At 30.2% G+C, this 25,788-nt stretch overlaps 1 protein-coding gene across 3 annotated transcripts in view; it reads right to left on the bottom strand.

Moving 5' to 3' along the window:
• LOC105227885 (uncharacterized) overlaps positions 1-25,788 on the bottom strand; it is a 193,102-nt gene that overhangs the window by 91,424 nt on the left and 75,890 nt on the right. For all 3 annotated transcript variants that reach the window (XM_049457823.1, XM_049457825.1, XM_049457824.1), the window contains one exon: positions 15,276-16,183. In XM_049457823.1, the coding sequence (XP_049313780.1) occupies positions 15,276-15,360 (85 nt within the window). In that variant the 5' untranslated portion in view covers positions 15,361-16,183. The remainder of the gene's footprint in view (positions 1-15,275; positions 16,184-25,788) is intronic.

Raw genomic sequence — 25,788 nt, 5'->3', positions numbered from 1 at the left:
TCTCTAATTCTTTCATTGTGTCCCTGTTTATGTGCGCATGTCTACATTAAAGTCATCACAAAAACAATTAAATTATGCATTTGAAAGTAAAAACCCATAAAACTGCAACAATTTTTTTCTTATAAATTTTGTTTTTAACATTTTTGCACTTTATTTGCATAAACTGCGAATTCTAAATTTAAAACATGTGCAGAAAAAAAATTAAAAACAATAAATAATAAATATAATATAATAATAAATATATTTTTCCATTTGATTTGCATTCAAATATTCCAACGCAAATAAAAATCCATTAAAATATTAACTACTGCTTGTTCAATGCGCTTTCGCAGAATTTGTTGTTTTTACGGGTCATTAGATATGAACTGTAATAGCAGTTGAATCAAATGTGGTTAACTTTGGTTTTTGGAAATTTCCTCAAAAAAGCTTTTGATAAAAATTTTATTTAAAATTAAATTTCTTAATAATTTTTAAATTAATTATGTTGAAACAATATATAGTAAACTCATTTACCCATAACTTGATGTTAAATATAAACAATATCGGACCATATATTTCCAATTAATTTGATATAGCGAATACTAAATACCGAAAAATACCGCAAATCAGAACTTCAGCACTGCAAATTAGTTGTAATTCATAGAAATTGGTCCGCAGCATATATTTGACTGAAATTTGTTGAGTAAGATCCGATTAACATAAAGTGACCAATAATTGACTTAATTGCTCTATATCTTTTCCAACCTACCCTTAATTGAATAAACTTACTACTGTGGGCAAAAAATAGTAAGACTTTTTAATTTAAATTTCGCGCGTAAACCCATTCGTCGAAGTATTTTGTTTCTATATATACATATGCTACATCTCCATTGCGCATCCGTTAATATTGTCTAATTTCATAGATTGTCTGTACACATATGTATGTATGTATCACTTTACGCCTATATACTTTGTATGGCAGAATTGCGCGAATTTCGCCCATTAATTTGCATATAAATGTCAAATCTTACTAAATTAATGTTGGCAACATTTTTTGCTGCATTGATTTGTGTTGCATACACAGACACATTTATCACCACAAAGGTGTAACGCGATAATTATAAATGCATGGAAAATAAATTGCAAAATAGCTTCAGGCAATTATGGAAGATAAAGAACTTTTTTGAAATTATAATTTATGAATTTTGAAAATTGTTATTACTGAAACTTTTTACTAACTTCCATAGCTGAAACTCTTTTGGGTTCAATAAACAAGTAATTTGCTTATTTCAATATCTTAAGGCTCACATATCTAATAATGGCTCCAAAAAGATCGGTTCTCTGCTCTTCTATAAACCCTATGCTTTGAAAACTGTTTTGCTTTCAAAAATCTGAATTTTTAGAATTTCAAAAATCTCTGTTTTGACTTTAAAAAACCTTGATTTTCGAAATTAAGAATTCAAAAAAGTTTCAGGAACTTTTTGAATTTCAAAAATCTTTTTTTGACAGATTTCTAGATTTTTGAAATTTTTTTTAATTCTTAATTTCGAAAATCTAGAGTTTTGAAAATTTTTTTCAATTTTTCATTTCGAAAATTAAATTTTTTAAAGTCAAAAAGAAATTTTTGAAATTAAAAAAATTCAGTACTCAAAAAATCTAGATTTTTGAAATTCAAAAAAATGTTCTTTGTTAATAAATTTATGTAGAACTTTGCCTGAAAGCTTTACTTTCATATACTCAAAAAAGCTTAGAGATTGCATCGTGCTCAAACTGTAAACTTCAATCGTGGTTTATGCAACCAACTAAAGAAAAATTTTCGAAAAAATAACATATTCTGACCTTTTCAATTATTTCAATTGACTTTAACTATAGATAATGCTATTTATTTACTCAAAGTATGTTTCGAAATTGGTTTTCCACTTAAAAACAAATGTTTAAGAACTTATTTTTTTGTTTCTTGGTTTGATAACCTCTTTAAAGTTAAATCTGGTTTCAAAACTATTTTCACAACCAAAAAAAAAAATAAAAAATATATTTCTTAGAAATAATATTTATTCAATACTAAGCCATTTTCTTTGCTTCTCTTCAATCAAAAATCTGTTTATAATACCATTTCCCCCTCGATTACAAAAAATATACGCTCACTATTTTTCACCTTCGCCGGTTTTGTAATTTCACCTTCGCCTGACATGAAGCAGCTGGTGCCGCGCGACGGCCAAACATCACGCAATCAACACATTCCAGCGGTAAACTTAGTATGCCGTTATTTTTTCAGCATTTTTTCGGTTTATGAAAAACCGCTCATGAACTTATCAAAGTCACTCGAAAAACAACAAAATCTATATTATATTGTTTTTCATATTTATAATTTACTCGACTACACGACCATATTGCATGCGTCTGTGCGCACCTCTAACTCGATTAACATAATTTTCTTCCTTAATGCCGAAAAATTAAGCTCCAAACACCTCCGAGTATTTTCCAGCCTTCACACTAACCCCGCCAAACCATTAATAATGACCTTGGCATGCCTACAATTGAAACGCATAAATCAGATAAACACATGCATAATGAAGAAATTAGCTCAATATGCTTTGTTTTTGGTTTCTGAAAGCTCGAAGTTAGACAAAAAAATTAATACTTTTATTTTGCGCGCGTTAAGCAGGAAAATTAGCCGTTTTAGTGTATTAAAATATTTCTTGGCAAATGTTGATTATTAGCAGGAAATAATTGTGTGCGCTTTAAGGTTGGGTACACACTATGGAGTTAATTTTTCCGAAAATTTTGAGCAAAGAATTTAATATATATTTTTTGTAGCAATATGAAGTGTTACTTTCAGGTGCTTTTTCTTGCTAATATTGCAGTGTAAGGTCGGAAATACACCATGAATATTTTTTGATCAAAAAATTGTTGATCTGAGAGGACGATTATGACGACCTTAAAGTTGAGGCCACTGACTCCGAATTTCAGTAGTAAGTTTTAATAATTTCGACATGTTGCTGGATCGTATATATTTTCAAAGATGAAGAGAAATGTCAAAAGAGGAGAAAAATATATGGCAAAGTTTGCTGTCCCTATCGGTCTGCTTTTATAGCTCCCTATTGAAAAATCCTATATATATTGTATATCTCTGGTAAAGTAAAAATATATCATAAATTGCAAAATTCAAATTTTTCCATATCATATGAGGTTTTGTGGGAAGTTTAAACTCGTAAAGTGTGCACCCAGCCATAAATTCAGCAATCAGTAAAAATAAACATGAATTGCGCTTGGAATTTTGTTTTTGAAAAATTCAGTAATTAGCTGCGATACAACACTAAAGTTAAAAATAAATAAAAAAATTGAAATAAAATAAAAAAAAATTAAAAAAAAAATTAAGAAATTAAAAAAAATTTATAAAAAATAAGAAATAAGCAAATTCAAATAAAAAATATAAAAAAAAATTAAAAAAAAATTAAGAAAATTTAAAAAAAATTAAAAAAAATTAAAAAAATTAAAAAAAAAATTAAATAAATAAAAAAAAGTATAAAAAAATAAGATTTAAACAAATTTAAATAAAAAATATAAAAAATTATAAAAGAACATAAAAATGAGTACTGTTTCCGGGACCAACAAATTGAGCGACGTGAGCAAATGAATAACAACAAAAATAACAGAATTAAGTGAGCAGCTCGCTAAGTAATCGCAAAATAATGTGACTAATTGACTTTGGGAAAATAAGTAAAAATTTTCGAGAAAAACAACACTGTTTATTTAGCGGCTAAAATGTGTATTAGCCAATGTTTTGCTACTTAAATATCATGCTGATCCATTAGATAACTAAATAGACGGCTATGCGGGTGGGCGTTCCCACGCGTTTGGCACTGAAAATTAGAAGCTTCTTCTGCACTTTTTTCGTTTAACGAAATATTTTGTTAGCGTTGCCGTTATATGTGCCGTTCAAAGCATGAAATTGTGTGTGAATTTTGTTTATGTCAGCTTCTAGTGTTGTTTTCTTTATTACCTTAAATACTTTGGTGTTTGCTCTGCTACTATGTCGGTAGGTGTATCACAACATCTGCAGCATTGACGTCACAATATCATGAACAACAGAAATATTTTTGTAGCAAATTTCTGTTTTGTGTTTCTGCTTATATTTTTGTGTGTTTCCGCTTCTACGCTGTGGTTGTTGTTGCTTACTTAAATGCGAATTGACAGTATTAATAGTGTGTCTTTTAATTAGCTGATTTGGTGTGATTTATGTCGAATATGTTCGCACATTAAATGTAATAAATATATTTTTCGATTTAAGCGAGTATATTAAGAGCTGAAGAGAGATGTATACAGGTGTCTTTGAAGACGAAATAATTTAAGTTATGAGCGTAATCACTTAAAATGCATTCGAAAATATATTTTGGTGACATTTTTTCAAAATGAAAGTTGATTGATTTGTCTTCAAAATATATGAAAATAAAAAACAAAACTCGAAAAAATTTTAACTGTGGCTTTACTGTAGCTAAAATACCTTTTACAGCTTAAACACGCGACACAAAAGGGTATAAAAAGACCTTTATCTTCATTTTGATCTCACAGTTTGTATGGCAGCTATATCCTGTAGTGGTCTGATCTGAACAATATTTTCGGAGAAGATAGAGTTGCCTTAGCCAACAAGCTGTGCCGAAGCTTGTCAAGGTACTTCGTAAAATAAAAAAGTTTTCTGTACAAGAACTAGTTTTTGATCGGGCAGCTTGTATGGGAGCAATATGCTATAGTGGGCCGATCTGAGTAATATTTTTGGTGGTTGTATATACGGTACTATAATATACAATAGATAAAACTCATATGTAAATAATATGTAAATTTCCACCCTTTTCTACAATTTGAAGCTTTCCGATATACACGTATCTTAAAAATTTTATTTTTTCTTATTTTACCTTCTCTTTTAGCTATTAACTATAAGTACTTCATTCGCTAAAATTACATTCCCCCCTTTCTTCGTCTCATTCCGCTTGATGCACTTTATGGTGACCGTCACATTGCAACGGTACGAGCATCAATCAACGCCTCACCTTGCCCGCTAACGAAGCGACAAGAGTAATTGTGTTCCTGTGTCAATAGTGGCAACCACGGTGATCAGTTATGTTGCAAGCACTAGTTTTCTTTTTTTTCAACGTAAATTTATTTACTGCATTTTTGCATTTCAAGTAACAAAAAAAAAAATAAAACATTTAAATGCACAGCGCGCCATGAAAAATAGTGGTGGTGTGCATGGTAGAGTAGAAATCTACATACACGCAACTAAATGCGATTAACCGGCTTTTAGTGGGTAACCAGGTTTGTAGGTGCTAGCGCAGCTATATTTCATATTATATTTTTCTTGTCACTTTTTGTTTTTTTAATTTACTTCGCAAGTGCCAGACCTGTAGGTGTACGCCGTATAGACACACCCGCTCGCTTTCGGTTACAACGCGCCGGCAAGATTTTGCTGGTCATTTGTTGTCGGTTTTGTTAGCGCGGGTGTCTGCCATGACTTTGAATTGTTGCTGAATTCAGGGTTTTCCACTTTCAGTCGCCACACTTAGATAAACAGGCTGTCAATTTGCAAGCGGTTTGTTAATTTTGCCTACACTCTTGTGCGAAATAAATTTTTATAATCAATTATGGCACATGCAGACGTGGTGGATCAGCTCAATTGGCTGATGTAAGCTGAGCCAGTTGGAAAAAATTGAAATTTTTTTAGATGAACTCTAAATTGTTAACCACTTTATAGTCTCCTTAACACTTTGAGAGCAATCCCATAGAAAAAATTTTAATCCTGAAATCTTTGTCTTTGCGTCAATGTTGTCGTTTTAGAAGCGGCAGAAAATGTGCTCCAAACAACCTTGAGTACTACTGACCAAGTAAGAAGGAAGTCTCGACCCTTTCGAAGTGCGTGGCCCCGACTTCCAAGGATTATCATATTTGGATTATTTGCCAGTATGTTTATGACTTGCACGGTACTAAGTAAGTTGAAAATAAAAGTGCTGTTTGAGAGAAAGCAGGGTAGCAACATCGAAAGTTTTACAGTTTTCGAGGGATTTTTCGGGTTTCGCAATAAAAGTTGTCACTGACGACCTCCGCCTCTTAGAAGACGTTAACTTCTGCTACGCCGAAGCTACAATTCCGTATAAATAGAGAAGTTTTCAATGAAGAACATAAAATTGATCCGTCAGTTTATATGGTAGCTATATAATATAGTGGTCCGATCTCAAATATATTTTCAGATATGATAACTGTTTCTTGAAAAATAATATGTGCCAAATTTCTTGAGGATATCTTGTCAAATAAAAAAGTTTTCCATACAAGAACTTTATTTTGATCGTCCAGTTTGTATTACAGCTATATGCTATAGTAGTCCGATCGGGAAAATATATTCGGAAATTATAGTTGTGCTTCGTAAAATAATACGTGCCAAATTTCTTGAAGATATCTCGTCAAATAAAAAAGTTTTTCATACAAGAACTTGATTCCGAACGGTCAGTTTGTATGGCAGCTATATGCTATAGTGGTTCGATTTCGACGGTTTTGACATATGAGTAGCTTCTTGCAGAGCAATAAAGCTGTGAAAAATTTCAGGGCGATAGCTCAAAAACTGAAGAATTGGTCGAGTGTATACTAACAGACGTATGGAGTTGACAAAAACGACTCAGCTCGTCATGTTTATCATTGATATACATATATATTTTGTAGGATCTCTTACATTTACTTCTGGGTGTTACAAACTTCGTAGCAATCTCCCCATATCCTGTTCAGGACATAAAAATTAACCAGCTGTCAAAAGTTGGCACAAGCCAAGGTCTCAAGGCTTGTCGAGGGTTGTCACATGCTGTTTAGAAGGTGTGTTAGTACTTGGATAAACTTCTATTCGACTCCGGTTTTCGAAGAATATACAATTTTTTGGTTTGATCTAGCTTCTTTATGGTGATATCTGAACCTAGATAGGTAATGGCAAGCCTCCAAAGGTGTCGTTGTCAGCGTAAAACTACTCATGAGCTCGAGATATCTTTCTAGTTGCCTTCTGAATTCCAGATCTCTCTATATTTTAGTGAACATTAAAGCATCCACCGCAATAGAAGTTAAACCTTAAGACTAAAATATGTCAGACACACACATTATATACACATTTCGGTGCCGTACGTACTTTCTGCAACCCTACTTGCGTGGTTTAATTCCAACGACTGTTTACACAGCAAAATTTCCGGCCATGGCCTATATTAAGGTTTTCGCCAAGTTTGCACATTAAGTTGTTTATATTTGCATACAAGTGTAGGTATAAATGAAAGTATGTATGTATGTATGTATTGTATGTATGTGTGTATGCATGCATTTACATATGTATGCCTGTGTATGTGTGAATACGCCTAAACACCTGTGCATTTCCTTGAGCGCTAAACGAATGCGCAGACCTGCATAAATGTAAACATTTTTTGCAAAAGCAACAACAATGCAGTGTTTTCCATCAAAAAGTCATAACAACAGCCAACACAACGCTGTTGTTGTAATTGTAAAATTTTATGTTCTGGCAAAATGTAAATGCGTGTACAAAGTAAATATGTTATGTACCGCACCACCCCCTCCGCGGCGCTCCACTACAACAGCGTACGCTGATCGATCGATCGATTGATTGTTTGCTTTGATCGCGTCACCATTCGAGCGCCGAAGATAGCCGCAAGCGTAGCAAGACCGATGGGAGTGCGTTTGCATGTGTATGTGTGTGCATGTGCGTGTTATTGCACGCACGAAAACATTTTTGGGTCAACTGAGCGCAATGCCGAAATCGGCAAAACGAAGAAGAAGCAGCGTTATGTGTGTAAACAGCAGCCGAAATTTGGAGTGGCAGCGCTAAGAGCGGGTGCGGCAGCGTTTGTGTGTTTGTATATGCGTGTGCGCCTGCAGATGATACAGCAATTATGAAATGGGATCGCTGGATATTGCAAAACATCAAATCAAGTGGCGGTGTTCTCAATTTGCTGCTTCGTTTTTCTTCACAAAATTCGGTACATTTTTTTGGATAAACAAACTGAAATCATGGCATTTTTCGTCGTCTGGCACTTTATTGGGTTGGTTGACCCCAATTGAAGAAAGCGTATCATTGTTTTGTCTATGCGTAAGCCTAAATATTGATATCATTACATACGGCTCCAACAAATTTGAGTGTCTGCTTTCAGATTTTTTTTTTCTTTTTGAGAGTTCAATTCTTTTGCGTTGTGGAAAAGTAGTTGTGAGCTTTGGTCTTAAGCACGGCTTTAGACTAGAACTGATATTCTAAGTGCATGTGCTTGCGACAATCTCAAAAGATGTCCAAAAGTACTGCTTAACTTACAGTATTTTCCAATTTAGACATGATCTTAAATGACGAAGTGCTACTATATGTAGAGTGGACCTCATGACAAACGCAAGAACCTTCCTTATGCTGCGAATGAGAAAAGTTAAAATTAGAAAGCGTTTTCTACAGCCTATAAGGTACGTATTATATATACCTTATCAAGAGTAAACCCCATGAAAAGTGTATTCACTTCGTGTTATCACGTTATAAAAGAGATCAGAATCTACTACTTGTACCTGTTCTTTTTAAAAAGGTGGGACCATAATGGGACTATCATCTGAAGCTTTCAAAGACCCTACAATCATAATGAAAATTCTGTTTTTTATCCAACTGACGGGCATACATGACTAGAACGGCCGGCATATGTAGCTAATTAAGTCTATTCATTTCAAAGAAATTCTGGGAAACTCCTGAATAATCAAAAACTACAAATCAACTTAATTGACATTCAGCCGATTTAAGAGAAAGGAAGTATTTGAAACCGGAGAAGAGCGAACAAACTTCACTTGCTGTTGCCAGCTGGTAAATTAAAGAAGCGACTCGGCAGTAACAAGAAGTTTCCCATAGAAGTTCCTACACTTCTCGGATCTGAGATGAAAACTCTGGTTCTTAAGCTGCCATTTATGGAAAGGAAAGTCAAGAAGCAGCTTATAGCTAAACGCGTTCTACACTTTAGGTTAGGTTATACTGTATATTATTCCGCCAATAAATACGAAGAAGAAGAAGAAGAAGAAAAAGAATTTTATACTGGACGGTTGTCACGCCATAAATAGTCCTACAGGTCCTTAGTATTGTCAAATTGAGGCTCAGTTAAGTTTGAGGTGAAGTGGTCTACGTTTGATAATTCGTCTAGTCTTTTAAACTCCCAGGTTTTTAGATACTTAAGACGAGTACTTGAAGCATATGAAGTATTCTAGCGTTTCTCTTAGGCCAACTTCTCTGAATTTTCTGCAGGTATCGTCATTACTTCTGCCCAGCCGACTAAGGACGTTCTGTGACGTACGATGCGATGTAAGACGCCATTAGGTTGTGAAATGTAGATTGTGATCTCAAGAGGCCAACAGTTATCCGGCAGTCTTTTCAAGATAGTGTGTGTACAAATCAAGCAAGTTTTCTGCAGGGGCTCTTGATGATCCTGCATGTACTTAAGCCATTTCATTTTGCTCTGATCCGCGGGGGGAGGTGGTCTTCCGAGATTGTTGTTCCATTTTCATTGTGACCTTGGAGAGGGATGGCTCGCCTTCTTACTTTAGCTCGGCATCAGACAGATGTTCTTTAGATACCCAGAGAATACTTGGTCTAAGACCGGAACTCGTGAGCTGCTTAAGCCATATGTAAAAGAATCGCTTCTGGCCACACCCAAGTGAATGGCAATCAGAGATCTTTCCTCACTTGCGTGAACTTCTACACATGACTACATTCTCCCGAATTATTATAACATTCGTCCAAGAATTGTCAACTCTGCTGCATTTTTCTAAATTATTTGGGTAAGGTTCCGCCGGAACGGACCAAGCTTTCAACTCTGCAACTTACTTCCAACTTATATGGCGTATATTTTCTTTTTAGAATAATCAATAAACCGCTTCGATTTATAGAAAACGGAGATGCCCTTAACGAATTGAGACTATTCTGGTGACCGTCGGCGCTATTTAACTGGAAGGAGTCTGAATTAGTATCCATTCACTGCCGCCTTCTTCCAAACTAGTTGGGGAATATTTTCTGCCGCTGGCATAAACAATAAGCAGTTTTGATCTAGCACAAATAGGGAGCTGTTTTTTTTAACACTTAAATAAATGTTAATTAGTATCTTCAGCTACTTTTCCGATTTTATCAAGATAGAGTGAGATAACATTTCAGAAGTAAAACGATCAAATTTACGATTTTGAACAAAATTTCTCACATTTTCTACACCTTGATTTAGAAGACAGTAATAAATGCGGCATAGTCGGGAACTAAGAATTGAAAATGAAAAACAATATTGAAAAAAAATTCGAAATTTATTTGAAAATAATAATAAGAATTGAAAATTAAAAAAAAAATATTGAAAAACAAATTTCGAAATTTATTTGAAAATAATTATTAAAACTTCACTACTTTCAAAAAAAAATCGTTACTTTCAAAACTTTGCTTAAAAAAATTTAAAAAATTAATTGAAAATCGAAATTACTTTCAAAAACCATCGTTACTTTCAAAACTTTGCTTAAGAAAATTATAAAAAAAAAGTTTCGAAATTTATTTGAAAATAATATAATAATAAGAATTGAAAATGAAAAAAAAATTAAAATAAATTTAAAAAAAATTTCGAAATTTATTTGAAAATAATTTTTAAAATTTCACATCTTTCAAAAACTACCGTCACTTCCCATATTTTATGCAAACAATTAAAGCGAAATGCGTAAAGTCCAATAATATTGCAGCAATTTTCAAAATAAGCACAAAAATATTGACCCAGCAAAAATAAAAAACACAAGATCATTAAATGGCAGCACAGCACATTAGCCCGCCAAAAACATATACAATTTGCCATTAATGCAGTGTACTTGTGTTTATATATGTATGTGATTGCAGAACACGCCACTACTTGGCACGCAATTATGACGCCACCAATCCCACATATACTGCATATGTATATGTGAAGACATTTCCCACCCACCGTTGGATGCCACGCTGCCACAGCAGGCAGCCTTTAGCCTGCTCTTAGCCAGTCGCCGACGCCGCAGGTCAGCATGCCACTTGATGACGCCGCAATGGACCAGCGGCAGTGGCCTTTACCAAAGGCTAGCGAAATTCCAAAAGCGCCCAGTTAGCAAGCACACCCACACAAACACGCATATGTGTATGTAGTATGTGTGTGTGGTTGCTGCAAAATTTCCTTTGTTTATGTTTTCTTTCTACCGCTTTAATTTTTGCTAAACAATTGCGCAAATTTTCGACTTATTTATTGTTTTTGTATTTTTTTCTTTTATTATTTTGCATAGCAGAAATTTTTCATTTATTGCTTTGGGGCATTTGTTACTTAATTTCCCATGAATTTCCCGCAAAAAACACAAACAAAAATGTACAAAATCAATAAATGTGGTGGATAATTGTTGTTGTTTTCGTATAAAGCGGAAGTGGTAACAATTAAATGTTGCCCCAGTTCATGAAATTTACTCAATTTAATGTGCTTCTGGATATTTTTGCAAATAGATTTTTGTGCATACTCGTAAAATTGTTTGTTAATAGTTGAGTGAAATCAAAAGAAGTCTAAAAATAGATTTTGAAGAGCGCTAACCTAAAAAAATGTGTATGGCCCTAGATTACTTCACAGCCATTCTTTTGTGTGATATGTTTTTACACTGTCCAATAGCTTAGAATACCGAAAAATACTTGTCATCTTGGTCACTCCAACTATTTGAGACTACTTTCCTAAGATTCCATGAACTCTCAATAGTCTTATCTTCCATCATATGGGGATTTAAGATGGGTCGTCTACAAGCGACGCATTCTGGTTAACACTTAATGGCTTGTAGACTTCACGGCCAGTGAAAATTCCGACTTGATTTCGGATTCGACTCGGACTATGATTTCAGGACTGAAGTTTTTAGATTTGGTTGAAGAATACTCGCCAGCTTAGTCATTTCAACTATTTGAGGCTACTTTCCCATGACTAAGAGCATTGTAAAATTCCTAATAGTTTTATTGTTTATTACCTAGGCAACACTTAATGACTTGTGGACTTCAAGGCAGACAGTTCGGACACTGACAGTTCGGACATCGACCTTATTTCTTATTCGACTCGAACTTTGATTTCTGAACTGAAGCTTTTGAATTTGATTGAACCCTGAGCTAGTGATCGAGTTATTCCGTCATCTGAGTATGTGGCAGTGACACTCTGCAGAAATGGCTGACTAGTTTATGCTGAGACTGCCTCGGTTCCATTAAAACCTCCAACTTTTCTTAACTAGATTAACCTTAAGACGCATTTCGTCACCAATAAAACAAGATATTTGTATTGTTTGAGCATAAATAAGTCTTATATTGAGACGTTCTCACACAAGACTTTCAAATTTCTTCTATTGTTTACACTTTCGCGGAAGCTTGGTCAGCGCTGGTACACCATCGGTACATACGCTGTCGGAAAAGGCTTTTGGCACAAGATCGATCGCAAGAGATCCGGTAAGGCCAGCCTCTCCTTAGTTGCTTTTAACGGGCCATTGCCCTAATGGCGTGCACGAAGTAAGGCTGGGAATCCTATCAGACGCCATCTGTAGAAGCTCATGGAAGAGGATGAGGTGGAAACAACTTCCTTCTTGACTGCCCTGCGTTTCGGAGGTCAAGACTTAAGGACTTGGGAGCGCACGCACATCTAACCTAACATAACCTACACTTTGTCAGTAATGAATCGTCATAAACTGCCACAAGCTGCATTATTTGAGTCTTGCAATCGTTGTATGACAATATTTTGTTCCTTTGGTTACTAATTCTCACACAGTTTATGCAAAACAAATTATTAGTAAATTGAGTATGAAAGAAATGGATGTTTATCCTTGTACTTGGGATTTTTTGAAAAATTTGTCAAATATTTACAAACAAATACTATATGTATATGGACATTTTTTGGGCTCTCTGATAAACTCCTTTATATACTCAAGTACATCCACACACAATACTTGACAAAAAACGGACAAATTTAAGCTAACAAATTACACCATAAGCAGCAACTGCAGCGACGATCCACAAATTATGTGTGAAGCGTAAACAAAATAATAACAAAAATATTTAATTTTTTATAAAAATATCATAAACAACTCGTTGATGCTGAATTATAGCAAATAATTAAGCGATTTTCATCAGATTTTCGACCGCTTAACGAAAAAAACGAGAAATCTTCAATTAATGCGCGACACTCAAAAGCTTCGAAAATTGTGACACCATAAGCATATGTTGCAATTGTTTTTGTATTTAACATTTTTTAGTGTTTTTATTTTAAATATTTTCTTGCTTTAATCGCCTCGCTTAAGCGGCTTGACATTGTCACTGGCGAGTGGCGAGTGCAAGCGAGTGTTGCCGTCAATTGAGTGCAGCGGCGGGCGCCCACGCGACATAAATTTCGTTCTTTTTTTTTGCTTTGCACAAAAAGCGTGTGGCAATAAGTGCTCGATGGCAGCAGTTTATGAGCGTGATATATGGCGGGTTATAACAGACGTTCATATGTGTGCTTATTGCTTATTAAATTTTTTATTTATACGCCTTTTTGTGCTGGAGGGTGTCAAGAAAAGGCGGGCAACTTATGAGATTTAGTTGACGAAGAGTGGCTTATTAAGCGATCCCTTTGATTTTGTGATTTTGGCCTAAAGACAAGTGGTGCATATAAATTAAATTGAAAGTTGTGAGATTTTTTATAGAGTTAGAAGTCCAAAAACATATGTACATATGCACATGTATGTATGAAGTTGCATATATTTGGAGAATATACTTTGATGTTTGAAATCTGCTATCCTAAAATAAATTTTATATAAATTTTTCAAAAATAATTTCAAAAAAATTAACACACAGTTGTTTTGATTGCATTTTTTCAATAAAAAAATTTTTGAAAAGTTTATTATTTAATAAATATTTCGTATTTTTTGATTGCATTTTGTAATCAAAAAATTTTCAAAATTTCAGAAAAATCAAACTTATTTTTTGAAAAGTTTCAAATTATTATCAAATATTTCAGATTTTTTTTCAAAATTTCAAAAATAAATATTTCATATTTTTTGTTTGCATTTTTCTAATACTAAAAAAAAAATTGTATTTACATTTTTTAAAAATATTTTAAAATTTCAGAAAAAAGTTTTGTAATATATTTTCATAAAATTTTCGAAATTTCAGAAAAAATAATACACAGTTTTTTGATTGCAGTTTGCCATTAAAAAAATCAACTTATTTTTCGAAAAATTTAAAATTTTTTTTAAATATTTTCGAATTTTTTTTTTCAAAATTTTAGAAAAAATAAATACACACAGTTTGATTGCAATTTTTCATTAACGTAATTTTGGAAATATTTTATATTTTTGAAAAACATTTTCGAATCTTTTTTGAAATTTTGATATTTTTGAAAGTTCTTTATTTTAAATATTTTTTTTCAATTTTCAAAATATGTATGATTTTCAAGATATATTTAAAAACGTTTAAAAAAACCAACAGATTTTGAAAAAAATTCGAAAGACAAATGGTGGTATTTTGTCATAAAAATATTAGTATTAATTTTTTAAACCTTTTTTTTTAATTTGAAAAACTTTGAATTAATTTTAAAATAAAGTTAATTATATAAAGATTTTTGTAAAAATTTTGGGTATATGATGCTCTATTTTTTTTTTCAAAAAAAATTTTCTAACAAAAATTCCCAAAAAATTAAATTTAAAAAATTTTTGTTTTTATTTTCCAAGTATTTGACACCCATTTAAAAATATTATAGGTTATTAAAGGAGAAGTTTTTTTTGAAATACTTCAATGAAAACTTTTCTATAAGAATTTATTTTTGCAAAAAAAAAATATTAAATTATATCAAAAATTATTTAGAAAACGCTTTCAAATTTTTTGGTTTTTGGAAATTTTCAATGTATTTTTTTGAAGCTATAAGTTCCAAATAAATTAAATTTTGCGTAAAAAAATTTTAAAAATGTTATAGAAATATTTTTCTTTTTTATATAAATTTATTTAATAAAAAATATAATTCTAATAATTTCTGTTTTTAAGATTTTTAAAACTATAACCCGTATAGTTGATCATATACATAGATGTTTGCTATAATAAATTTTTAAAGATTAAAAAAGAAATTTTTGTTCAAGAACTTGATTTTTGGAGTTTCCAGAAAAAGTTAAATCCTTCTTATAATATTAAATTTTATTATTTTTTAGACTTGTTTACTATTTTCTTGTTGTTTTTGTATGCTTGTAAGGCTAATTTCCTTATATCTAACACTCACCTGCTGATTCATTGCATTTCACTTCGAGCACCAAGAGGGTCAAAAGCAGACAAGTAATGTGATAAACAGCCTTCAGTGTTGCCATAGTGATTTAAATAAGCAGTCGATTTATTAACTAATAACGATTAGTTTATAGAAGAGCAAAAGCTCAAAACTGATTTTAAAAAAATTTCAAAATTTTTTCCAAACACTGAAATTAATTATTTTTAATTTTTTATTTAATTTTTATTTAATTTCTTTAATTTTATTTTTTCAATCTAATAGCTTTAACACCTTCTTGCACTTTACACCAACACACTCCGGCGCACACTTTCCACTTTAGTGCCAGCACTAAGACACTACTTGATCGCGCGAAAATATGATTCTTATTGAATTTTTGTGGAATTTCGCGAGCGAGTAAATCAAACGCCAATTGAAATGACCTCTTGCGCTTAGGTGTTTGCCTCTCACTCCCTCCGACGCGTTTTACTTTTGCACTTGCTGCACAAATTTATTTATTGTTGGGGTTTGTTGATTCGTGTTTGATTGCTTTGCCGGCGTTTTGTTTGCTCGCACGAGGTTTGTTTGCCTTTGTGCGAAGAAATTGTTGCGCTATTCCGTTTGCTCGCTCTACCGCGCGCCCTCTTCGCCTATTAAAATTTGCTAATAAATAAATTAAAGCAAGCGTGTCGGCAATAATAAATATTTTATGTTATTTTGCTTGGCAATTGAAAAGTACTTTTGCACTCACTTATGGATTTATTTAATTTGCACATGGAAACAATTATTTTATTTTTTTGTAGTCACTCATACATTTATTCATATGCATATATGTTGGATTTCGCACTATGATTTGTGGTTTTTTTTTATTTCGTAGAAATTTTTATGGCTTTTGTTGCATATTTGTTGTACTTTGGTAGACGCTGTGGCTGCAAAGAAACACAAAAGATGAAAATATTTGATTAGAAAATGTTCAAATGATAATTAGAAGTGCTTACAGAAAAAAAATTATTAAATACAAAAAAATATTAGTTTAATATTAATTATTTTTACAATTATTGCTTAGTTTTTTTTTAAATATGTAAATTTTTTGGTTATCCTGAGTAAAATGAATTTAAATTTGTGAATTGTATATATAATATATTTGGTTGTCGAAAAAGTCTTTTCGTATTTCACATCAAACTTCAACTTATTATTATTTTTGTTTTTGTGCATTTATAATCAACTTTAATGAACCAAATATGTATCATTTTAATGGATCACTTTTTGGCATTTTTCCGCTAGAGACATTATTCCATCAGTGTAAAACTTTTCTGGTTTCTCGGCGAAAAACTGCGACAAGTAATTTTCATAGGTTTCTCTTGAAGCCAATTTGACTCCCTTAATCTGTATTGACTGAAACAAATGGTAGTCCGTTGGTGCAAGGTCAATGCCATATCAAACCTACCCAGCCAAGCTCTCCCAGTTTTTGCCGTGTCATCAAAGATGTGTGTGGTCTAGCGTTGTCTTGATGGCAGACGAAGGCCTAACCTTCAAATGTTTGGTCCCCTTCTTATCAACTACCTACAATTTGCATGTGTGCACCAAACACTCCCATCTAAAATCCAATTCCACCTCAAACCTAAATATACTAAATTAAGTCATTTATTTAGTCTAATCTCGTGTGTCTCAAATCGACGCTCGTAAAATTTGTTAACTTTTTGAACCCAACAGAAGCAATTATGCTGATAACAAGCCACAAAAATAACAAAGTTTACAAAAACAACAAAAAAAAAACAAAATTTACAACAAAAAATTACAATAACAACAAAATTTACAACAACAATAAAAAATTGCAACAAAACTACGCATGCATAAAATGACCACTCATGCGTAGCGTTCATTAATTTCAGCACACTGATAACCAACGCAGATTTTTAACTTTCGCTTCGCTCGCTTACTATTTATTTTTGCAAAAATCAGCTGAGAACAAGTGGCGCGTAAAAATCAGGAAATTTATTTGCAAAAATTGTTCGACAAAAATCGGTTTGACCTTTAACACCGCGGCTGTCAATCACGACAACACCAGCACGCCAAATTGATAACGGCGAAAAATGGCAAGCATATCGGCAGCTCTACAACAATAAAAACAATTTGTTGCTGCGCAAGTATGCCTTTCATCTAGCCGCGTGTGCGCTAACGGTAATCATTTATTGGCGTTCAGTAACAGCAAAAAGTGGGCGCTGTAAATTTTTATGTAAATGGCCTGCAGTTAAATGCATATTCCTTTGTATGTGTGTGAATACGAGTACACATAATATGAATACTTTTTGTGTACATATGTATGTATGCGTGTACAGTTTTTGATAATTTGTTCTTGTGGTATGAACTCAGACCTTTCAGTTCAACTTTGTTTTTAATTTTTTTAACAAAAAGCTAAGTTTTTATTACAATTTCAATTTTTTATATTTTTTTATAAAAGATAATTTTTCTATATTCTATTGTTATACTGAAAATAATATTTAATAGTAAAAGGATATTTTGTCGTGAAAATAATTTTTTTTTTATCATTTTAAATATATTTTTTTAATAAAAAAAATTTGTTAACATTTTTATTAATTTTTTTTTAAGTAAAAAACATTTTACCTGTGCAAAATTTAATAAAAAATTCTTTAAAAAATATTTTAATAAAACAAATGAATTTATTTTGGAATTATTTTTTTCAAAATATTTTTTAATCGTTCTTTTTGTAAATTTATTTTTTTTTATATGGTATACTATATTATGTATAAGAGAAACATTTTCATAAAATATTTTTTTGGCCTCCCTAATAATTTTGAAAATTAATATTTTTCATTTTTTTATTGATATATTTTGTTTTATATAGTTATTTGTTATTACAATTTTTTTAATCAAAATATTTGTAAATAAAATTATTTTTTTAGAGTGATATTTTAATATCAAAAAGTTTGTATTTTCTTGTTTGTTAAACTTCTTTTCGTTAAATTAAAAACTTAACAAGAAAAAAATATTAATAATATTAAAAAAAAAAAAATTTTACTCAAAAGAAATCAAAACAAGTATTTCTTATAAAAATAAACAGACATAAGTTTTTTAGAAAAAAAAAATTGTTTATTAAATAAAATAAAAAAAATTGTTTTTTAAATGAAATAAAAAAAATTGTTTTTTAAATAAAATAAACTAATTTTTTAATTAAATAAAAAATAGTTTTTATAAAAAATAAATGAAAAATATTGTTGTTTTCTAAATTTTTTTTAAATGGATTATGTAGGTATTTTTTAGTTTTATTTTTATAACAATTTTTTTTTTTTTAACTTATGTCTGTTTATTACATACTAATTTGTGTTTCTTTTCAGTAATAAATATTTTTTTTTTATATATGTACATAAATATATTTTTATAAAAGATATTTTTTCTTCCTAAACATGAAGTCGTTTTCTTCTTTAGAATTTTTTGTTTCTTTGAAAATATTTTGTTTTATTTTTTTTTTTGTTTAATATAACAAATATTGTTTTTTGTTTGTTATTTATTGTTTGTGACGAAAAAAAAATTTCACTTCATTTTACTGAAAAAAAAAATATATTATTATTATATCCGTTGTTTTTGTTATATTTTTTACAATTTTTTCTATAAAATGAATTTAATTAAATTAAAAATTTAACATTTTATTATTTTCATTTTTATAAAAAAAAATTTTTTTTAAATTTTTGTCTCTCTATTTTTACTTTTTACTTACTTTTGTTTCTTTTGAGTAAAAAATATTTGTTTTTTTTAATATAATAAATTTTTTTTATAAAAGATACTTAAAAAAAAATGTCGTTTGTTCTTTAAAACTATTTATTTCATGAAAAATATTTTTTTTAATTTGTTTTTTTTTTAATATTTTTTATTATCATGTCGTTTGCTTCTTTAGTAATACTGAGATTCTTTAGTATTTCTTTAAAAATATTTTTTCTTAATTGTTTTATTTTTAGTTTTTATTATTTTATTATTGTTATAAATATTGTGTATTCAAATAAATCAAATTCTGTATTAATATTTTTTTTTTTATAATATTAACAATAATATTTTTTAAATTTTTTTAATTAATTAATTTATTGTTAATTTTTTAAAATAATTTTTACAAAAAAATAAAAAAAAAATTTTTTGAACAACATTTTGCGTAATATTTTTTGACTTGAAATTTAAATTAATTTTTTAGTAAAGTCAAGGTTCCTGGGTTTTTCTATAACGATAATAGACATCCTATGTTTTTGTTATTTTTTTTTTATAATTTTTTCAATTAAAAAAAAAACAAAATTTTTATTATAATTTTTGATTTGCATTTTCATTTAATTTTTTTATAATAAAAATACCTTTTTTTTATTGCGAAAATTCGTATCAGTTATTTTTGTTATTTTTTTTTAATAATTTTTTTTTCAATCAAATAAATAAAAAAAATTGTGGAAACAATTTTTTGGAAACACTTTTTTTCCCAATTTTTTTTTGTTTTGAAATTTAATTAAATTTTTTAAAACGAAAAAAAAAAACAGCTCCATAGGATTTTTACAGCTAGTATGTATCTCTACAAGTTTATGCAACCAATTTTTATTTCTTGAAAATAAAATTATTTGCATTCACTGCTTAAATATTTGCCATTTTCTTATGTGCTTGAGCACATGTTTGTGTGTGTAAATGTCTGCGTGACTAAATTTTTGATTTTGCATAATTTTTCTTGCCAATCTGCGCCACGCTCTGCGTCAGTGGCAACAAATTGTCGCCATCGCCGCGCTGTCAGCCACTTGTACAAGGCACACAAATTAGTTGCCGTTAGCCAGCACAAACATATGTAGGTAAATAGTGATTGTTGGCCGCTGTCACTAGTGCAAGTGCATTGCGCGCCCGCACTAGACTAGTTGCTAGAGAATACACATGCATACAAACATACGTATATTTATTTTATAAACATTTCACATGCGTTGCTGCTGTGGAATTTCAAGGTTAACGTGTGTGAAAATATTTTTGCTTGCATTTTTGATTTATTTTTAATTTTTTCGTTTTCTAGTATTTAAGTACTAATTTGCTTGAATGCAGCAAGCGCGCGCAATTTTCGGTTGATTTGTAAATTTTGTGTGTTTTATTGAAATTTCAAAGCAGTTGTGGTATCAGAAGGTTTTCAAATATTTTTCAGTAAGTATTATTGCCAAATATGCGGTTAAAAGCTGCTACCTGGCGCCTTTGTTGTGCGTACTTCATTTATTTTGGGGTAATTACAAAAGTAGTAAATTGATAATAAATTTATTAGATAATTAACGCTTGTAAACTAGAAATTTAGTTACTTTAATGTGACCAATGACCCTGAACTGCTAAATATTCGAAAGTATCCTTCACATATGAAAAATTTTCTACAGAAGATCTTTATTTTGATAGATCACTTTGTATGGCAGCTATATGCTATAGTGGTCCGATCCGAACAATTTCTGAGGAAGTTTTAGCACTGCCTTGGACAATAACTCACGCTAAATTTTGTGAAGATATCTTCTCAAATCAAAGAGTTCTCCCTACAAGGAAATAATTTTGGTTGGTCAGTTTGTACGGCAGCTATATGCTATAAGGGTCCGATCGGGAAAAATTTTTGAGATATTATACAGTTGCCTTGGACAATAACTCGTGCCAAATTTTGTCTAGATATCTCGTCAAATAAAAAAGTTTTCTCTACAAGGATATTAATTTAACAGATCAGTTTGTATGACAGCTATGTGTTTTAGTAGTCCGATCGAAAAAATTTCCCCTAGGATAATATAGTTGGCTGAGTCAATAATCTCTGCCAAATTTTATGAAGATATCTACTCAAATAAAAAAATTTTCCCTACAAGGACATTAATTTGACAGATCAGTTTGTATGACAGCTATGCGTTATAATGGTCCGATCTAAGAAATTTCTTGGGAGAGCATAGCGTATTCTTGTGCAATAATCCATGCCAAATTTCGTTATGATATCGCTTCAAATAAAAAAGTTTTCTATACAAGAACTTGATTTTGACCGATCAGTTTGTATGACAGCTATATGTTATAATGGTCCGATATCGTCTATTCCAAAAAAATAAGAAACTTTTAGGGGAGAAAAGAACGTCTGCAAAATTTGAACTCGATATCTCAAAAACTGACGACTCCCACGTATCTACTCTGTTCAGGCTGTAAAAAGTGTCCTTCATGCATCTTTCTACTTAGTTATTACAGTTACAGTTACCAATCACATGCCCTACAACTAGTGAGTTAAGTTATCACGCCGCTGTAACCTTGATTTACTTCAGGTGCGTTCGCATTCCGTTGCAGCGCATTGCATCTCTCGCATACTTGCACTCGCCTCGATTTAGATGCCTTCGTGCACTTGGCACACGCTCAAGAATTCGAGTAATTCAATCAAATTGAATGGTAATTAATACGAACGGCTGCACTTCTTGCTGTTGTTGTTGTTGCGCTCACAAGGAATGCCAGCCGTGGAATGTAGCTGCAACTCGAGTTTGGCGGAAGAAATGCCGAGGTGTGCTTCAGGTGCGAAAAGTCGATCAAATGCACAATCGAATGCACACACACACACATGCATACAAAAGCAGAAATATGCCGAAGTGTGATGCGCATTTAAGTGATCGACAGATGCGCCGCTCAATGCGTGAGTTGACGTGTTGAAAGAACAAGTGCTATGTCAGTCAGTCAGTTGACAGTCCGTCTGTCAGTCGTCTTAGTTGCAAGGCAATCAGTCAGTTGTGCAGTCGGTGTGACAGCGTTTGTGCAATTGCTTGTCATCAAAATGCCTGCATAATCACATCAATCATGTAGTCGATAGTTTGCAACGATTAACAGCGCGTGATGCGAGGGTGGGCGTGAAGGTTGTGGGATTAGAGGTAAGGTTAGAAATTTTTTTTTTTTGGAAAATGAATATTATTTTTCAGAGTTATTGACGTATAATAAATTTAATTATACGTAATGGTTTTATTGAAATTTTCATTTTCTTGAGTCAAGTGCCCGTAAAAATTTTTTAACTTTAATTTTTTTTTTATGAAAATCACTTCCTCTCAGCAAAATCACTTACTTTCTAACACACCCTCGTGCGTCAAGTGCTGCAGCCACGCAACTATGTGGCATTGCATTCATTGCTACACTCGCTGTCGCAGCATTGTCGCCGCCTGCTCGCTGTCTACCCAGTACTAGCGAAGGAGGCCCGGCCCCGGCCTAGCGAATGCGGAATTTGCTTTATTTTTGCTATTTCTCTCGCTTTTTTTCAACTATTAATCGTTTCGTTTGAATCTCAAATAGGTTGGCAGGCGAGCACTCCTTCGCATGCCAAGCTGTTGCTGCCGCTGTCGCTGTTACTATTGCTGCACATATAAAAAAGTGTGTGTTTTTTTGTAGCTTACGGCAACATGTTGCTGCTGCGCCGGCCTCAAGCTGTGCACAATCAATTGCAATCTACATTTTTATGTTAATTTATGCCTGCAAGGAAGCGTGCTTGCAGCGACATTTAATGGCATGGCGCATTGATTGCTTTTTTATTTATTTATTTTTTTTTATGTTTAATTTTTTGCTTACCATTTTGGTCTGATTTTATTGCTGTTTTATTATAACTAGATTTTTCTGAGTATTAAATGGGTTGAAAAAAAAATTAAAAAATTAAAAAAACTAAATAAAAATAAAAAAAAAAAATTAAAAATTAATTGAAAATAATTTTTTAATTTTTTTTAAATAAAATTAAATTTTATAAAATTTTTTAAATTAGATGAAAATCATTTTTTTATTTGCTTTTAAAACATTTTTTAAATATTTTTTTAATTATTTGTAGATTTCAAAAATTTTTTGTAAACTTTTTCATATGAATATACTGAAAATAATTTTTTTAAATGTTTTCAAATAAAATTAAATTTAAACAAATTTTTAAATTAAATGAAATTTCTTTTTTTTTATTTGCTTTAAAAATTTTTTTTTAATATTTTTTTAATTATTTGAAGATTTTAAACAATTTTTGTAAGTTTTTTCATATGAATTTACTTCAAAATTTTTCGTTATTTAAATATTTTTAGTTTTTTATTTTTACATTTTTGTTTTTACCTTTGTTTAGCTTTTAATTTTTATTTTGCCTAATTTTTATTTTGTTACATTACGAGTAGGTATGAATATAAACCGATTTCATTTACTAAAAAATGTCGATTTATATATTTTAATTTAATTGCTTTAATTAATCTACTAATTTTAATATTCCAAATCTAATTTTTTCAATAATTTAAAAATTATAAAAAATTGTGTAAGCATTTTTATATGACGTTAAAAAAAATATGTATTTTTTTTAATTCTTAATTAATTTTTTTGTTATATTTTCTTAATTTTTTGTTAATTTTTTTTTTTAATTTTTGATATTATGAGTATAAAATTGATTTGATTAAAAGATGCCGTTTTTTTAATTTATTAAATTATTACATCGAGTATTTGTTTATTTCCATTGAATTTTTTAATATTTTTCTTAGTAATTTATTATAGTTTTTTAATAATTTAGAAAATTTTTTTATAAGCATTTTAATGTGAAAATACTTCAAAAGATTTCGTAATTAAATTTTTTTTTAATTTTTTAGTGTTTCATTTTTAAATTTTTGTAAAATATTTTGTAAAATATTTAAAAATTTTTTTTTTTTTTTTAAATTTGTAGATTTTAAAATTTTTTGTAAGCCTAATATATATATTCAAAATTTTCCTTTATTAAAAAATTCTTTCATTTTTTTCAGTTTTTTAGTTTAAAATTTTTTTTTTATATATTGATATCTAGTAATTTGTAGTTTTTATAGTATAGTAAAAAGTCATTCAATAAAAAAATTTCGATTTATAAATTTAGTTAGTTCTGAGCGTTTGATAATTTCCATTAAAGTTAAAAATTTTTTTTTTAAATAATTTTTAGATATTTTTAATATTTTTTTTATAATTATTTTAAAAATTTTTAAGAATTTTTTTAAGGTTTTTAATATTTTTTAACATCTTAAATTTTTTGTAAGCATTTTATTCGAATGAACTCCAAAAATTTTGTTCATTAAAATTTTTTAAAATATTTTTTAAATATTTTTTTAATATATTTTAAATATTGTTTTATAGTTTTCAATAATTTTTAATTTCTAAAATTTTTTTGTAAGAATTTTTATATTAATATACTTCAAAATTTTCTTAATTAGAATATTTGTTTCTTAAACATTTAAAATTTTTTTTATTTTTAAATAGATTTTCTATTTTTTTTTATAATTATTTTAGAAATTTTTAAGAATTTTTTTAAGGTTTTTAATATTTTTTACATCTTAAATTTTTTGTAAGCATTTTATTCGAATAAACTTCAAAAATTTTATTCATTAAAATTTTTTAAAATATTTTTTATTTTATATATTTTAAATATTTTTTTACAGTTTTTAATAATTTTTAATTGCTAAAATTTTTTTTTAAGAATTTTTATATTAATATACTTAAAAATTTTCTTAATTAGAATATTTGTTTCCCATTTCTTTACTTTTTTTTATTTTTAAATATATTTTCTATTTTAAGAAATAATATTCCATTTTTGTTTTTTTGTTTTTACATTTAATCATTCATTTTTTTATTTATATCATACTTTTTGAACTGGTGGCAACTTTTTTCGAAAATATTTTTAGCGCAATTTTTCCTTAAATATTTTCAGTATGATATGGATAATAAAGTGTATTTTGGCTTCCCACCTTTCTTTAATTAATGTTTTTGTATAGTTGGTAACCCTTTTCAAACATTATTGTTGGCTAGAAGCTGTTTGTAACCATTTTTAGTAGGTTTTCTACTTTTATTTATTTAATTACCTAAGTAAAAAAGTCATATTGCAAGGCACCTCTGAACATATGTATATAGAGTTCCCAGAATGCTAACTGATAAAAACTAGTTAAAATGCCACCCAAAAATCAGTATGCAGAGTCTTGTTAAACTTTCTTATAAAAAAGCAAAAAAGGTGTGCAAAAAAACAAAAAAAAAATTAGTAAATATTAATTCTGCATAAAAACCTGTATGAATTGAATATTTTTGTATCTACATTAAGCAATTTGCATATTATTTCACGCTCTAGAGTTCACTTTTAATGAAATGGAATGCAGCCGTGGCACATTATAAGTCAAAGTCGCCGTGTGCCGACACACAGTGGCGCAATTCAATAAATTCATTAAGTGAATGCCATACGAATGAGGGGAGCGCAGCAAATGGCAATAAAAAAGTAAAAGTATAGCAAAAAATTACAACAACAAAACCGTAAACAGCAAGAGATTTGCAGCAGCTTTGCGGTTCCAGCAGGCACGGCTAAAGGTGACCTGCCTCCATATGCCTCTAGTGGCTACGCTATGAGAGACTGGGCTGCGTTAGGCTCTGCTGGCGCTTAAGGGTGGCGCAATGTGCCGTGTGTGTGACAAAAAAGTCGGTGCACAAGATTTGTCGCCACTAAAGCGACTGCTGATTTATGCGCGAGTGTCTATTTGACAACAACTGGCTGCGATGAATATGCATGAGTGTG

The sequence above is a fragment of the Bactrocera dorsalis genome, chromosome 5 (assembly GCF_023373825.1).
Source record: "Bactrocera dorsalis isolate Fly_Bdor chromosome 5, ASM2337382v1, whole genome shotgun sequence".
NCBI lineage: Eukaryota > Metazoa > Arthropoda > Insecta > Diptera > Tephritidae > Bactrocera > Bactrocera dorsalis.
The sequence above is the reverse complement of the archived record's forward strand: the minus strand, read 5'-3'. Positions and strand labels throughout refer to the sequence as shown.